The 17,538-nt window shown below is 32.4% G+C and overlaps 1 protein-coding gene across 3 annotated transcripts in view; it reads left to right on the plus strand.

Annotated features, from left to right (window-relative positions):
* Positions 1 to 17,538, plus strand: part of Ncam2 (neural cell adhesion molecule 2) — a 310,960-nt gene that overhangs the window by 231,639 nt on the left and 61,783 nt on the right. For all 3 annotated transcript variants that reach the window (XM_013031022.1, XM_013031024.1, XM_013031023.1), the window contains 2 exons: positions 7,239 to 7,426; positions 17,019 to 17,115. In XM_013031022.1, coding sequence (XP_012886476.1) covers positions 7,239 to 7,426; positions 17,019 to 17,115 — 285 coding nt within the window. The remainder of the gene's footprint in view (positions 1 to 7,238; positions 7,427 to 17,018; positions 17,116 to 17,538) is intronic.

The raw sequence follows: 17,538 nt of genomic DNA on the forward strand, positions 1-17,538 counted from the left end.
GGGACATACAAAGCTACAAAGAGATAATCTTATAAATGCGTTAGAAACACATGCATGGAAGAAAAAACATTAAAATACATATCTAAGAGTTCATTTTCCTGACATCACATTATCTGACCTTTTCCGCTTGACATATACTAGATATTGCAAATAAGGGAAACCATGGGACCTATGTTCCTTTGGGCCTGGCTTACTTCACTTAATATAATTTTTTTCCAAGTTTTTCCATTTCCTAACAAATGGGGCAATGTCATTCTTTCTGATGGAGGCATAGAATTCCATTGTGTATATATACCACATTTTCTTGATCCATTCATCTACTGAGGGGCATCTGGGTTGGTTCCATATCTTAGCTATGGTAAATATTGCTGCAATAAACATAGTTGTGCTGGTAGCTTTAGTGTGGTCTTGTTTGTAAGCATTTGGGTAAATGCCCAAAAGTGGGTTTGCTGGGTCATAGGGGAGTTCTATGTGAAGTCTTTTGAGGAACCTCCATACTGCTTTCCAAAGTGGTTGAACAAGTTTACATTCCCACCAACAATGAAGTAAGGTTCCTTTCTGTCCACATCCCCTCCAGCATCTGTTGTTATTAGAGTTCTTGATTTTTGCCGTTCTTTCTGGGGTGAGGTGATATCTCAATGTTGTTTGATTTGCATTTCTTTTATGGCTAGGGATGTTGAACATTTCTTCATGTGTCTATTGGCCATCCTTCTTTCTTCTTCAGAGAAGTTTCTCTTTAAGTCTTTCGCCCACTTATTTATTGGGCAGTTGTTTCTTTGGGGATTTGTTGTTGGGGGATTTAATTTTTTGAGTTCCAAGTATATTTTAGATATGAGACCCTTGTCCGTTGTATGGCTAGTAAAGATCTTCTCCCAATCTGTGGGCTTTCTATTGATCTTGCTAGCTATGTCATTTGCCCTGCAGAAGCTCTGCAACTTTATGCAATCTCATTTGTCCAACCTTTCTTTGATTTGTTGTGTTTCCGGGTCTCTAATGAATGAGTCTTTAAAATAATATAAGTATTTATGGAAAATACAATTACATAAAACAACCAAGAATCATGTTCAACACAATATATTTCTAAGTACTTAATGTGATACATTAAAAGGAGAGATTTCAGCCAAGAGAATGATTAATATTTGATAGATGAATAATTCACCATACTTATAATCAATCCATTCCTATGGCTAGTATTAATTATATCATTAATAAAAGTCAAATTAGAGTGAAGCCCAGTGTGTGCTCTGAAGTCACATATAAGCATGCTTTAATATAAATGACTCTTACAATTTGACTTGAGGGTCATAAAATATGCTGAGACTTATGCATAAGTTGGCTGTTAAAATTTAGCACAAAAATGCACATCCAGTGTTATGGGTAATTGGCAATAAGCACACATCTAATTTTGTATTCCACATAACCATTCAAATTCCCATGGTGCATGGACTGAATCCAGTTAATTGCCATAGCTGATTCTGCATATGACTGAACATATAGTAGAACTGGATCTGTGAAATCATTAATTGAATTATCTTCTAAATATGCCAAAGGATATATTAGTTTTTACTCCCTTGATAGTTTCCCTGTGCATAAATCAAATGAGAAAATTCAAATGACTGAATAAAAGAGTTGAGGTGCTTCTAATGTTTTTTAGATTATGTTTAACTCTTAGAGAATTTGAAGTACCAGCTTCTTTCAAAATAAGCAATAAACGATAATATTTCAATAGAACTAATGATGTTTCAGGATTTTAAAATGATCAAATTAATGTGTATTTCCTGTCATCTGTTAAAGAAGATGGTGACATGTAGATTACATACTTATCTTGGATTCTCCATCATTAATTTTATAGTTACTGAGTGTCTATTTTGTCTTAAGTATAAATTCACTTGTTTCACCAAACTAGGAGAAAAGCACTTTTGTTTTTATTCTTATGAAACTTGGGTTTCAGTTATGGAGATGAAAACACAATTATGTGCTTAATAATGTCATGTTTCTCTTAAATGTGTTATTAGTGGATTTTTATCATTGTATGTTTGAGCATCAGAGACTCTACCCACAAAAAGAAGGCTACTTCACTAGGCACAAAATCCTATCAGAACATCATTGTATATAAAATTGTTAGCCAATACATCATTTCCAATGTGCAACTCTATATCAAAACTGAGTAGAGAGGTAAGACAGGACAAAGGGCTAAGAGCAGGTCTGATGAGTATGGCTGGAGCTAAAGGGACAACATTAAAGAAAACACAGAGACAAATCCGTATTGGGCTGTGTAGGCCATCATAAAATCCAGAGCTCCAGGCTGGGAATATTATCCTTTATAAGATTATAGTGACTCTAGTAATTTTATTTCAATGTATATATTGGTAGGAGAGTAAGCAAGAAAACTGCTTTATGAGATTTTTAAATTTTTATTTTATTGTAAAGATGCTCTACAGAGGGGTTACAGTTACATGAGTAAGTCATATTTCTTGTTGAACATTGTTACACACTCATTGTTGTTCTCCCACTATCCCTTCCCTCTCTCCACCATCCCCCCCACTATATTCATTTCTGACCTAGTGTCTTGCGAGTATCATTGTTGCAATGGGTCATTTATACTTTATACTTCTCTCATCATTTTGCTATTTTCCTTCCCTTCTCCAAGTCAGATAAATCTATATACACCATGGAGGGTATGGGAATCAAAGACAGAGATTGCCCAGGGATAGACAACAGGCTAGAAATGGACACTGAGAGATGGAAAAGGTATTTTTCCAAACTGTATTTTAGTGGTGAGAAAAGAAAGGCAAAGGTTTTTTTAATATAACATCAAATTGCATATTAATATATCAATACTAAATATGGTTCTTAATATCTAATGACAAAATACAAATCTGATTTTTGGGTGAATACAGTCATTCTATTAAATGTATGTATGTGAATATGGAACCATGTAATGAGATTGTGAATGGGATGGAAAAGAAGGGGAGAATGACAGAAAGGGTGATAATGATCAAGTTACTCAGTTGGAACTGTTGAATTGAAATACTATTGTACAACTACATAAAGATAATAATTTTAAAAATTGTGTGGTGGGAAAAAAAGAAGAGAGTTCACTATAGAGTGTAAATGGCTTGTATAATGTTTAGGAGAGATTTCAGTCCTAGATAGGGCTTAAATTAGGACAGGGCATACTATATTAAAATCCTAAATTTTAGTGCTGAATGATTTTAAATTATTTCTCTATAATGTTTTTAAAATATGATACAGTGGGTAAATAGGATGTTTGTATAGTGAATTACTTGATAGTATTTTTCTTGAGTAATGGAAATTTAAGGCAAAGATTTTTTATGTTCCAGTTCCCACAAATTGTGTTTGTGCTGCTCTCAGCATTCAGTTGGAGGTATGCAGGCGAGTTTCATGTGCAGGTCACAGAACTCAGCAAGAAGTAGGACTTTATTTAGGTCATAGGTACTGACTACAAAAAGAAATTGTCAAGAAGAAATATTTCTGAACCTGAGCAGAAGGGACTGGAGAAAGTTAAAAGTTTGCCTGAAGCAAGTTATTGAGTCAGAAAAATCTCATATAATAACAAAAGGAAGTGAGGAGTGCCGGCTGCACATTCAGACCTCTTTGTCAGGAAAAGCAACATATAAGGACGGTTTTTCATTAAAATGTGTGTGACTTTATACTGAGGCTGAAGGCAGTCTTACCACTTTTCTTGGTGTTCCTGGTAAAGATCACCTGGTAAAGATCTGAACATAACCTTTTATTTTATTTATTGTTTTAAAGAAATGTTCTAAAATTCTCTGTAAGTGGTTCTGTAAAGGGGTTTGAATTCAACATCGCAGTTTGTGGGTACAATATACTTTATGAACGTCACCCCTTCAATATATCTCCCCCAACTCTGTCAACCTCACTCTGGCTATCTGATTATCTGGTTCTATTCTCTCTCTCTCTCTCTCTCTCTCTCTCTCTCACACACACACACACACACACACACACACGCACGCACACATATAATATTAATATATTCACCCTCCCTTTCTCTGTCCATTTATTCTCTATCAATTCCTTCCTTTTAATACCTATCTAAAAATTTATTTCAGCTTTTTAGTATTCGTTTTGTAAAACTCTAACTTAGTTATTTAATGAAGTTATACCACTCAAATCCACCCGGTATATACCATACCTTAGACTATGTATTTATCTATACATGCATATGAATCCTTTATATTTTCATATATTTGTAATTTATATCTAACATCTACAAATGAGAAGAAAACATGGACCATTGTCTCTGTGAGATTTACTTCTCTTAACATCCCTGTATTTTCTCTGAAAATGAGATACAGATACATATGCTTTCTCTGGACAAGTTTTCTCTTTTTTCCCTGGATAGCAATCCTTCTCCTTACTACCTCCAGCATAGCTGGAATCACAGATACATGCCATGGCTATTTTGTTTTGTGTAGATGAAGTTTCTATGGAGCTGTCTTTGCAAAGAGATTCTCCGAACGGAATCTCATGTTTCTGATGTGATAAAATGTCCAAATTATGCAAAATGATTTCCAGATTCAACACAATCTTTATTAGAATACCAGTACCATCCTCTAATCTTTTGTACAGTTAAAAAGTCCCTAAATTTCCATGACAACACCATAAATTCCAAATAGCCCCAAATTATCTTAAAATGAAGAGGCATTGAACTACCTAAATTCAAAATATACCTTGACACTATATTATTCAAAACAGCATGTTACTGCCATACAAACAGATTTATAGGTCACTAAACAGGATAAAGTGCCTAGATATCAGCTACCTATGTACAGCTAAATAAAATGTGATAGGAACATAACTGAAGAAATGCAATTGTTTTCAGCAAATGGTACAAATAAAACTGGATTCATAAAACTGAACTCTCTCTCTCTCTCTCTCTCTTCTCTAACTTCTATTCAAATTTTAAAAAATCACTATAAAAATACAGAGAATATGTTGTTTCAGGACACTGAATCTACAAATATTTTTGGATGAGACAAGAAAAGCACTTGAATGAAAAGCAAAAAGGGAAGAAATTATATCTAAATAAAAAGTTTCATCTCGTCAAAATTAAAATAACTAATACAGAGTGAAGAGAAAATCTGTGGAATGGGAGTAAAGATTTACCAATTATTTATCTGGCAAAGACTTGCTTTCCAGATTAACAATAAGACCACCAAAACTCATGGCACATAATACCTGAATAATCTGGTTTAAAAAATGGACAATAGACCTAAAGATAGATTTTAAGAGACTATATGTAAATGACTAGTTGATGTATGAAACACATTCAATATCAGCAATTGTCAAAGATATGAAAACCAAAATCACATTGAGTTGTCATGTGTGTTCAGTAGAATGGCCATAACTATGACAGATAACAAGTGTGATGGCAGGAATATATAGGAAAATGAGCACTGACAGAGTGGTGGTGAGGATGTAAAGTAATGCAGCATTATGGAAAACAGCAAGAAAGTTCCACCAAAAATGAAAACTTGAAATATACCATGTGATCCAGAAACTCTACTACTGAATTTATTTCTAATGAAATCAGAATGGATAAGAGACCCCTGAACTCTCCTTTTCAATATTGAAAGGATACAGTGGTTTAACTTGATATAAACATCAAACCATATAAGCGTGTGTATCCATCCATATATATATATATATATATATGTTTATATATGTATGTATTCTCATACATACATAAGTAATTTATGTTTTAAGTAATATTATTAACATGTTCCAAGTTAAATATACATTTTATGTGCAATTTAATTAACAATTATGCTTTCACACAGAAACATAAAATTATCCTTTTGAATGTCTATGCATTCAAACATTGAGATTCAATGACATTACAATATTTGGATATTTGTCTAGTTCATTTTTTCCTGGGTGTCTTGTTACTGTGAGGGAAGGGGTAACGAGGTTGACAAGAAATGTACTCATAACCTTACTTATGTAACCGAAACCCCTCGGTATATTGACTTGACAATTAAATAAAAAAAGAATTTTACAATAAAATAACATTTATTTTAAGAGAGAAGGGATTTGTTTTACCTTTTTAAATTCCTTTGTTGGAACATTGAACAGACCTAGAAGCTCAAATATAAAAGATATTATTAACAAGATTAAAGCATAAGTTTTGTTCACTTATATGCACATGATGATCTTTTTACAAGAAGTTACAGTTGGAAGGGAATTACCCAAGCTATTTTTCTTAAATAAATTTGAAGTGGACAATGATCTTTGTGAATTAATGGCAGGAAAATTGATTAACTGACATAAGATGGTAAATTCATGTGCAACATGAAATTACAGATATAATGCTCTGTAACTGGCTTATACAAGTAAATATCAGAAACATAATGATAATTAGATAAACCATTGGAACAGAAGATTATTTCCATGTTTGTTTATAAAAGCAGCCACATAGCAACTTCTGGTGATTAGTTTTATTTTCTGGCCTTAGTGTATGGATAATAGTCTTCTATAAGGAGTCCATGTTTCTGATTTATGTAGGGAGAAACAAGCCAAAGATAAGTGAAAGTTCCTCAAACAATTTCAACTTGCACCTGTCAGCATACTGATTTAGAAGGTTTCATACAGGAACTTCTTTAAATCCTCCAATAAAATGTTTTTTGTTTCACTTTTATGAATTAATCTTATGTAAAAATGTAAAATTCAATCGAGTATCATAACGATTTTTAAGTTAAGAATTATTGAACAATTACAATATTGCTATTTTCATGTGAAATGCAATGGATGATTAGAAAAATACAATGCTTATTTATCCCTATTTTAACATAGATTTCAAAATACCCAATAGGAAGATTATTTTGAGTAAAACATGATTAACAAGAAACACTGATTTTTTTTATTACATTTTATGGTAAACTTCACTGTGGGTTGTTCCTGAAACAACTTCGACTCATGTACTGAGTAAAATAGTCAATAATATTTTCAGTACGGAAGGGCAAATTTAACTTTGAGTACTATTGCCTATTGTAGCAATTGGTCTTATTTTCATGCTAATAATATTTAAATTGTATGATACAAGTCTCAAAACTCAGATTTTCCTGACTTCAGCTATTGCCTATTAAACACCTAACCCTGGAATTTTTCTGACATATTTTGGTACTAAATTATGAAATTCTAAGTGAAGACTTATCTTAAAACATCATTAAACATTTTGTACTATTGTTTTCCAGATGCTCCTAAATTTGTTTCAAATCAAACCATTTATTTCTCTTGGGAAGGAAATCCAATCAACATAAGTTGTGATGTGAAATCAAATCCACCGGCATCAATCCATTGGCGAAGAGAAAAATTAGTCTTACCTGCTAAAAATACCACCAATTTAAAGACATATAGTGCAGGAAGAAAAATGATATTAGAGGTAAGTGTTAACTAATTTTAGAGTGTATTTAATATGCACTATATTAAACTATTAATTTACAAGTAAGATTCATGTATTTGCATCATGATCTGTTTATTCTGGATGGCACATCATTTATTAAAACAGAAATATGATTTGTAGCAAAGACCATAATGTTTCCCAAGTTTACTTTTAGAAAGAAACACATCAGGAAATGTAGAAATTAATAATCTGATATTTTAATATTTTATTTTTTAATTTTATTTTACATTTCATTATTTTATTGTTATATATGTTCTTATTTTTATATTTGATTATTCAAATTTATTATTCTAGTTTAGGTTCCTTAATAAATCTTGCTTGTTGTTAATTGCTTTTTATATTTAAAGATTATGTAAATTAGTTTTATGCTGCCCAAATTGGCTTTTATCAGACTGTTTTAATATAATGCACTCTTAGTTCTTGATTATAGATTATGTTACCAGTTATCAAATTTTATACAAGTTTATAGCAATGATTCATTCTTGTAATTGATGATATTTTAGAACAACTGCTACATATTCTTTATTCATGCAGTTTGCATCAAATGAAAGTAGCTTCAATTTTTAATAATACTGTAGTAACATTTTCATTTGGCTCAGTATCTCTACTAAGCAAACTGATTGCTTAGTAGAATTATTCAATATAACCTCTCCAATTATTTGAAAATGTGATGAGCAATTACTACATTTCTAGACAATTGTTTTAATGTAAATCAATTTTTTAAATCAATGTTTTAACGTAAATCAATTGGTGAATTAACAATTCATCAATTGATGTAAATTTTGCAAAGACTATTTGGAGAGACAATGTAAATTTTATGTTTAATTTTAATCTGAGTTTAAAAACTAAATCTAATGGGAGAAAGTTAAGGAAGGGGTGACATTGTCCAAAAAAGAAAGGTACTGATTACCTGACTTATGCCTTCTGTACAACACTCTCATAATAACAATGAAATTGTACTTTAAAATTCAAGTTACATTTAAATTAAATTTTGAATAATGGATTAGTCTCTTCCTGCCAAAATATAACATGGCAGTCTAAGATAACTTACAAAACAGAAATTTCTGTCAACAAAGTTCGATTCCAATGCAAATGTGCCAGGAGAATTGATATAACAGGACTCTGTCCTGTTACTTCTACATTTTCCTCCTGGATTCTCACATGTTCAGTCTCTGAACATACATAGAAATAGGCCTCTGCTGACTGCTTCTTTCTCCTCCTATAAAGGTGTCAGTCCTCCTGAATCATGAGCCTCAAGCTTATGATAACTGTGTACAAATCAAACCATAGAGGATTATATATGGGTTTCAGTATCTGAAGCTGATAGGATACAATGTAATGCAGCCTAGAGGAGTAGAGGAGAAGAATGGCTTACTGCTTCTCCTTTTGCCCTCTTCTGGATTCCTTGGAAGTATCTGAGAAACCAAAAGACAATAAGCCAGAAGTAAACATAAAAGAATTGCCAATTTTAGGTATATAAGAGTCTTCACAACAGAAAGCAGTTTAAAATTTTAAAATGTCTGAAGAGTGATGTTTTGCATATATTTTAGAGGAAGAACAATGTTTGCAAAGGAAGGAGGACAAACAGATATCTGGACTGAGATAGTGTATTCTAGGGATCTTACTAACAGACTCATGAGGGAGTGCAGAAACTAGTGGAAGACAAAATGTCAATATGAATATTTTGTTTATTCAAATTAATCATTGCCCCAACTACCAGTCTCTGGTGATTAGTTGTTGGCTAGCTTTGAAAAAATGAAGTGTGCTTCTTTCCGAAGATTTATTGAATGAAGAAACAAAAGGTACATATCCATATGAAGTTGCTGTCCCTCCGTTGATTAGTCAACCTTCCAATTCAGTCTATTTGGAGATAAGGCATCTTTATGTCTTCCAAGTTCACATTGATTGATTTCAGTTCAGACTTAAAGACATATTGCCATGTATTTTCTACTTGTCTTATTCTTTACACTTTTGAGATTATGGGACACCCCATAATACGATGTTGTTGACATAAATGCAGTGCTTAAATATTTCATGTGTAGAAAAATCTCATCCTAAATCTCTGCATAAATAACATTTTGCCACTTGAAAGTGAAACATATTTTTGTATTACTTTACAAATATCCAAATGCTCTGATTTGTTAAGGAATTGATTTTGAACAATTTTATTGACATTCACTTTTTCATAAGTTAAGTATATATCTTGAATAAATGTAAAGATATATAATTAACATAACTTGAAAATAGAATATGAAAAGTAATAATAAAAAGAACATGGAGCACTGCTAACTTTTAATTAGCAGAATGTGCAGTTGCCTGCAAATACACGTAATTTTTGTGAAATAACTATTTTAATAGTAACATTATTGTTGATATTAAATAAAATATAGTAAAGCAGAAATAGAAAATAAGACACAAATATATTTATATAATTCATGAAATTATTTTGTGTATGTGTATGAAAGTGTGTGTGTGTGTGTGTGTGTGTGTGTGTGTGTGTGTATGTCTTACTGGTGATTGTCTCCAGAACCTTGCTTACTAGGTCACTGCTATACAATTAACCATATCTCTAGCCCTTATTTTCTTTTTCTTTACTTTTATTTTTTTTTACATATGATCTTGAGCTTTTGCCCAAATCTGTTTTATTCCTGCATTTTCCTAAGTCCCCCTTCTGAAGTGTGAGTCATAATGTCTGGCTTATTTTTTTTTCTGATAATGCTTTGGGAAGATTTCCTGGACTGGCCTGAAATCTTGACCCTTCCGTGTACACTGTTTATGTATGTTAGGATTACCTCATGGCTAGAAATGGATTTTTAAAGTCTTCCTTTAATTAATCATAAATTCTGTCCGTTAATGGCAATAAAATCCATCTGTAGTAGTTATAAAACTATGTTAGGTTTTGGTTTTGTCTTAACATACACATATTTTAATATATGAGGAAACATACATGGTAAAAGATTCTAATTTTGCATTTATATCATCTGTGTTGTTGCTCTTTGTCCTAAATACAAAATACTGACTTTGAAATGCAAAGTTTTCTCACCAGAGGATACAGAGAATGGTAATTCAGGTTTCAGGCAAGCTTAGGTAAGCAGGTTAACCTCTTCATTAACACTGTGCTCTCAGTTTATGTTTGGAGACTCAAAATTAAATTATCAATCTAATATATTGTGTGAAAGCCTGGCATCACCAATGAACTTAAATTTATGTTAATTGTATTTTAAATAGAAAAATAAATGTGATATGAGTCATTTTTAAAATATTTCCTGGATAAGTTTAACAATGATTTATATTTTGGTATGGATTTAAATGCATTCATTTAAATATAATTTTATTCATTTAAATATCATTCATTTAAATACAATATACCTTGGGCTACATGTTTTTTTTTTATTGAAAAGGCGATGAGCTGGGGGTTACAGTTCCATAGGTAAGGCAAGAAGTACATTTATTTTTAATCATTGTTACTCCATCCCTCTTGATCTCCCACTTGTCCCTCCCTACCCCACCTCCCCCAAGTAGGAATGTTCATATTCTACATAGTGTCAAGTAAGTGTCAATGTTGCCCAGGTTCATCCATTGTTCTGCTCTTTCTGTGATTCCCTTTCCCTTTCACATATTGCATTTTCTATTATGCAAAACACAAGGTACAAAAAACCTAAGAGAAATAAAGACAGACAAAAACAAAAATAGTGAAAAAAAGAACGAACTATATGCAGGCTCCAATGAGAACCTCTTGTTTCCATAAGTGATAGTTCATGTTAATATGTTTCCTTATATATAGTCCTTTGCAATAAGCACTTGGGTTATTGACCTCCCCTGTTAAGAATATCCTATACATGTACTGATTCTTACAAATGAGGGAGATCATGTGACCTGATTTTCTTTGGGTCTGGCTTACTTCACTTAATATAATTGTTTCCAGGTATTTCTATTTCCTCATAAATGGAACAATGCTATTCTTTCTGATGGAAGCTTAGAATGATATTCTTGATCCATTAATCTACTGAGGTGCATTTGGGTTGGTTTCATATCTTAGCTATGGTAAATAATGCTGTGATGAACATTTTTGTACTGGTGCCTTTAGTGTGGCCTTGTTTATGATCATTTGGGTAGATCCCCAGAAGTGGGATTGCTGGGTCATAGTAGCTCTATGTGTAGTCTTTTGAGGAACCTTTACACAGTGGTTGAACAACTTTTCATTTCCACCAACAGTGTAGTAGTGTTTCCCTTTGGTCACCTCTCCACCAACATTGCTGTTAGATTTCTTGATTATGGACATTCTAATTGGTGTAAGGTGGAGATGTTGTTTTGATTGGCATTTCTTTTAGAGCCAGACTTGTTGACTCTTGGCCATTTGTATTTCCTTTTCAGACAGGTCTCTTTTAAGGTCTTTAGCCCACTTGTTAATGGGGTTGTGGTTTCTTTGGGTGTTTGTTTGGGGGGGATTTAATTACTTGAGCTGTTGGTATATTTTTTATATGAGACCCTTGTCTGTTGTATGGGTGGTGAAGATCTTCTCCCAGTCTGCAGGGTTTTGATATATTTTGTTAATTATGTCCTTTGCTGTGTGGAAGCTCTACTCTTTAATTCAATCCCATTTATCCAGCCTTTCTCTGGTTTGTTGTGTTTCTGGATCTTTTTAAAGAAAGTTTTGGCCTGTGCCAAGGATCCCTAGTGTTTCTCATATTTCTTCTTGTAATATTTTCAAGGTATCTGCTTTTACTTCGAGGTCTTTGATCCATTTGGAGTTGATTCTGGTCCAGAGTGATATATAGGGATTTAATTTTAGTTTTCTATGCATGTTTAGCCAATTCTGCCAACACCATTTATTGAAAAGGCTGTCTTTCTTCCATCCTATTTTGGGGGCAGGCATGGGGCTCCATGTCAAAGATTAGGTGGCCGCAGGTCTGCGGGTTCATTTCTGGGTCTTCAAATCTATACCATTGGTCCTCAGGACTGTTCTTGTGCCAGTATCAAGCTGTTTTGAGTACTATGGCTTTGTAATAGAGTTTGAGGTTAGATATTGAAATTCCTCCAGCATTGTTCTACCTGCCAAGGATTGTTTTTGCTATCTGGGGTCTTTTGTTGTTCCATATGAATTTTTGGATTGCTTCTTCTATTTCATTGAAGAAAGAAGTTGGGATCCTGATGCGTATTGCATTGAATTTGTATATCGCCTTTGGCAATATTGCCATTTTCACAATGTTTAACCTCCCAAGCCAGGAATATGGAAGGTTATTCAACTTCCTGAGGTGTACTTTAATTTCCTTTTTCAGATTTTTGAAGTTTTCATTGTAGAGGTCCTTCACTTCAGTGGTAAGGTGATCCTAGTTTTTTTTCTTGTTTTGTTTTTTCTTTGAGGGTATTTAAAATAGAGTTGCTTTCCTAATTTCAGCCTCTCTTTTCTCATTGTTAGCATAGAGAAAAGCTATAGAATTTTGGTGGATTTATTTTATACTCTGCTAGTTTGCCCAAGTTTTGGATCAGCTCAACTAACTTGGGAGTGAAGTCCATGGGATTTTCTAGATAGAGGATCATGTCATCTGCAAAGAGGAATAGTTTCACTTACATCCTTATTTGGATCCCCTTTATGTTTGCCTCTTGCCTTATTTCTCTCGCTAATGATTTTAATATTATATTGAAGAGGAGTAGAGAGAGCAGAGAGCCTTGTCTCATTCCTGATTTTAGAGGAAATGGCTTTAAGTTTTCACCATTGAGTATTATAGTGGATGTAGGCTTATCATATATGGCCTTGATTATATTGAGGGAGACTCAATGGATTCCTAGTTTCTACAGAGCTTTTATCATAAAGGATGTTTCATTTTGTCAAATGCTTTTTCTGCATCTATGGAGATAATCATGTGGTTCTTGTCCTTGTTCTTGTCCTTGCTTCTGTTGATATGTTGAATTACATTAGTTGATTTGTTTATATTGAACCAACTTTGCATTCCTGGAATGAATCCTGTTTGATCATTTGTGTATAATATTTTTGATTAGTTGTTGAAGTCGATTGGTCAGAATTTTATTAAGAAGTTTTACATGAAGTCTCAACAGATAAATGGGTCTGTAGTTCTCTTTCTTTGATGAGTGTCTGGTTTGGGGATGAGGGTTATGGTGGCTTCATAGAATGAGTTTGGTAGAGAGATTTCATTTCTGATTTCATTGAAGAGTTTGAGGAGGACTTAGTTCTCCTCTGAAGGCCTTATAGAATTTGGATATGAATCCATGTGGACCTGGCCTTTTCTTGGATGGGAGGTTTCTTATTGCTATTTCTATTCTGTTTTTGGTATAGGTCTATTTAGTTGGTTTAAATTTTTTTGATTTAGTTCAAGAATAACAATTTTTGCTAGAAATTCTTCCATTTCTTCCAGATCTTGAATTCATTAGTATACATGTCCACAAAGTATTTCTTAGGATGTTCTGAATCTTGCTAGTTTCCGTGGTGATGCTTCCATTTTTGTCTCTGATTTTGTTTATTTGGATGTGTTTTCCTCTTTTTTTCGTGAGCTTTGCTAATAGTCTGTCAATTTTGTGGATTTTTTTCAGAGAACAAAATCTTTGTATTATTGATTCTTTCTATGTGCTTTTCTTAATAAGTTTTATATTGTAAAAATAGTGTAAAGAGGGGTTACAGTTACATGAATAAGGTAATGAGTACATTTCCTATCCAGTATTGTTACTTCCTCCTTTGTTTTTCCCCTACCATCCTTTCCCTCCCCATCTCCCCAACGCCTCCCTCCCTCCTCGCTGCCCTCCCTCGTCCCTCCCACCACGATTTATGGTTTTATTTTTGGTCTCTAATTCATTTAACTCTGATTTAATTTTAATTATTTCTTTCCATCTACTGGATTGGGGTTTATCTTGTTGTTCTTTTTCAAGGAGCTTAAGATACATTATTAAATTGTTGGTTTGAGTTTTCTCCAATTTGTTGACTTAGGCACTCAGAACTATAAATTTTCCTCTGAGAACTGCATTTGCTGTGTCCCAGAGGAGCTGGTATTTTGTTTGCTCCTTTTTGTTAAATATCATAAATGTTTGAATTTCCTATTTGATCTCTTCCATGACCCATTGGTGTTTCAACAACTTCTTGTTGAGTCTCCATATGTTGTAGGATCTATTGTGACTTTTGGCATTGAGCTCTAATTTTATTCCATTGTGGTCTAAAAGAATGAATGAAATATTTTCAATATTTCTGAATTTTCATAAACTTGCTTTGTGCTCTAAAATATGCTCTATTTTAGAGAATGATCCATGTGCCACCAAGAAAAATGTAAATTCTGTAGTTGTTGGGTGGAATATTCTTTAGGTGTCTGTTAAGTTCAGTTTGTCTGTGCAATTATTTAGCTCTGTAGTTCTTGCCATGAGTTTTTGCCATATAGATATGTGCAGAGGTGACAGTGGCAAGTTAAAAGTCACCAGTAATCACTGTGTTGAGGTCAATGTGTGTTTTTAGATTTTGATAAGTTTTAATGTTATTTGCTAAGTTTGCATGTGAAGTCATTTTGGACTCTAATTGCTTCTTTGCTTGTTTGTGTGTTTTAATAGTGTTCCTCAGAAAATATCCAATAAGCTTCAGGGCATATATTTTCCTACATTAAGAATAGAACTTTTGAGAATAATCTTAAACTGTAATATGATGGATTATTTTCTTTGTTAACCAAATGACAAAATAAATAAATCACTTATTTAAGAGATACTTGTAAAGCTTCTCCAGTTGATACCTGAACTTCCAGTGGGAATAAAAGAGCTCAGTCTTTTGAAAATGATTCCAATGAAAATGCGTAAACTAGAAATTTTGCAGAATCATTGTTGCTTTTGGCAATAATGCCCCTGAATTGATCGATTCAATAAACATATTCTTTGTGTTGGAATATTTGAAACCTTTTTCATAGGCCTAAGAATAATAACAAATATTGTAGCTGGGTGCAGATGGTTCACTCCTGTAATAGTAGCTATTCACGAAGTTAATATCTGAGAATTGTGGTTCCAGCCTGGACAAAAAAAGTTTAAGAGACTCTTATATCCAACTATGAACAAAAAGACAAAATACACACACATAACATATTTATGAATTTTATATAAATATATTCATATTTATAATATAATTATGTTCATATTATATTTCTTATTTAAAATTTCTTTCTTGAGATTAAATGATTTCATAAACTTCACAGTATTGTGGGATAGTGATACTTAGCTAAAGTCACAATCACATTTTAACCTTCAGAAGGTGAATTGTCATTATCATGGTCTATAAAGCTTATGAACTCTACAAACTTTGACAAATATATTTATATTTATAAATTTATAATATATTTATGTTTATAAATATCTTTCTATTTACGTAGTTAGATCTTCCTCATTAGTAAAATTATCTTAAGACATAAATTAATCCTGCTTATTAAAAGATGAATGCAAAAAATGAATTTTTGATTCACTCAGATGTACATATTTAAGAGCTGTAATCATTGCAAATTTTAATCTTATGTCCAATTGCTGGATGGACAGCTGACTAGAAAACGAATGACACCTTTTTCTACTGGGTCAGAATTACCATTTTCAATCGACCTCAAAATTACTCTCTTAGCTAATAGCCTCCTATTACCACAAAATCATTTTTCTCTCTTTTGGGATAGCATTGAATTAGCAGCAACTCTCTTAAAAATGGTTACCAGAATTGAGAATTATATCTATTACTGTCATCAAATCTCTCTTCTGAATTGGTACTTCAGAATTTCTGCACATTAGAATCACAGGATTGTTCCCACTGTTCGCCAATACAATCTTCAAAGGTTAACTTAATTATGGATTTCAAATGTGTAAAGATTGAGGTCAGCTATTTTCCACCTACACTAAAAGAGAATGATAGGAGTTGAGTGAAAATGTAGGTATGATAACATTAATACATATGAAGAACATATTTCTGTCTGTGTAGATTTGCACAAATGCAATATTGTCTTGCAAAATGGCTTGTTGGAAAGACTTTAGAATTACTGCTCATTTTCATTAATATTTTATATTCATAAACTCAAAAACTAGAGATAAATTACACTTGTTTGTGCTTTTACTGAACTTCTGGCTGATCTAAAGCTTAAATTGGAAAATATGTTAACATTACTTTTTTTTATTAGCTTCCTGTTTTCAATTTTATACCTCTATTGTTTCAATCTGCCAATTATCTATGTATCTATCAATGAATGTTTCTATCAATCAGCTATCTGTCTATCTAGTTATCAATTTATTATCATCTCCTAATTAATTATCTAAATAAATGTATATATATATATATATATATATATACTATTTCTGTAATTTACGTACAGGTAGGTAAAACTTTTTTTCTATTTCAGATATAACAAACTGTTACATTGATTTAGTTAATGTAATAATAGATAAACCTAGTAATATAGAAGTGAAGTTTTGTGTATTGTTTCAAATTCTTATCTGATAAAAAGATTATGGCTAGTAATTGTTTGGGGAATAATTGATCCTATTTGCAAATGGCAGGCATACTAGAGCCTTGTGGATCTTACTTGAATTTTGACTTTCATTTCAATGTTTATTTTAGATTGCACCCACATCTGACAATGACTTTGGACGATATAATTGCACAGCCACTAACCGTATAGGAACAAGATTTCAGGAATATTTTCTTGCTTTAGCTGGTAAGTGTAGAAAAATAAACTTTTAAGATCTCATAAGATCTTATGATTTAAATTATTCAAATTGAAACTTCTAATTGTATATGTTAACATGGTATTTCTTTATATTTTCCTAAGTCACTAAATGATATCATTGGAATGAGATAACCAGGACTACAAAATTTGGAGCACATTTATTTGACATTTAGCATGAACTTACAACGTATTTAGTAGTCAATATGTTTATTCTAATTTCCAAAAAAATTAAAAAGTGAATTATTTGTGAAATTAAGTGTCATGGATTTTAACATATAAAAAATCAAATTACAGCTAGGGTCCAGTGACTCACACCTATAATCCTAGCTACTCAGAAGGCTAGATCTGAGGATCTTAGTTCAAAGCCAGCCTGGGCAGGAAAGTCCGTGAAACTCTTATCTACAATATACC

Source organism: Dipodomys ordii, unplaced genomic scaffold, assembly GCF_000151885.1.
Source record: "Dipodomys ordii isolate 6190 unplaced genomic scaffold, Dord_2.0 Scaffold136, whole genome shotgun sequence".
In the NCBI taxonomy this organism is placed as follows: Eukaryota; Metazoa; Chordata; class Mammalia; order Rodentia; family Heteromyidae; genus Dipodomys; species Dipodomys ordii.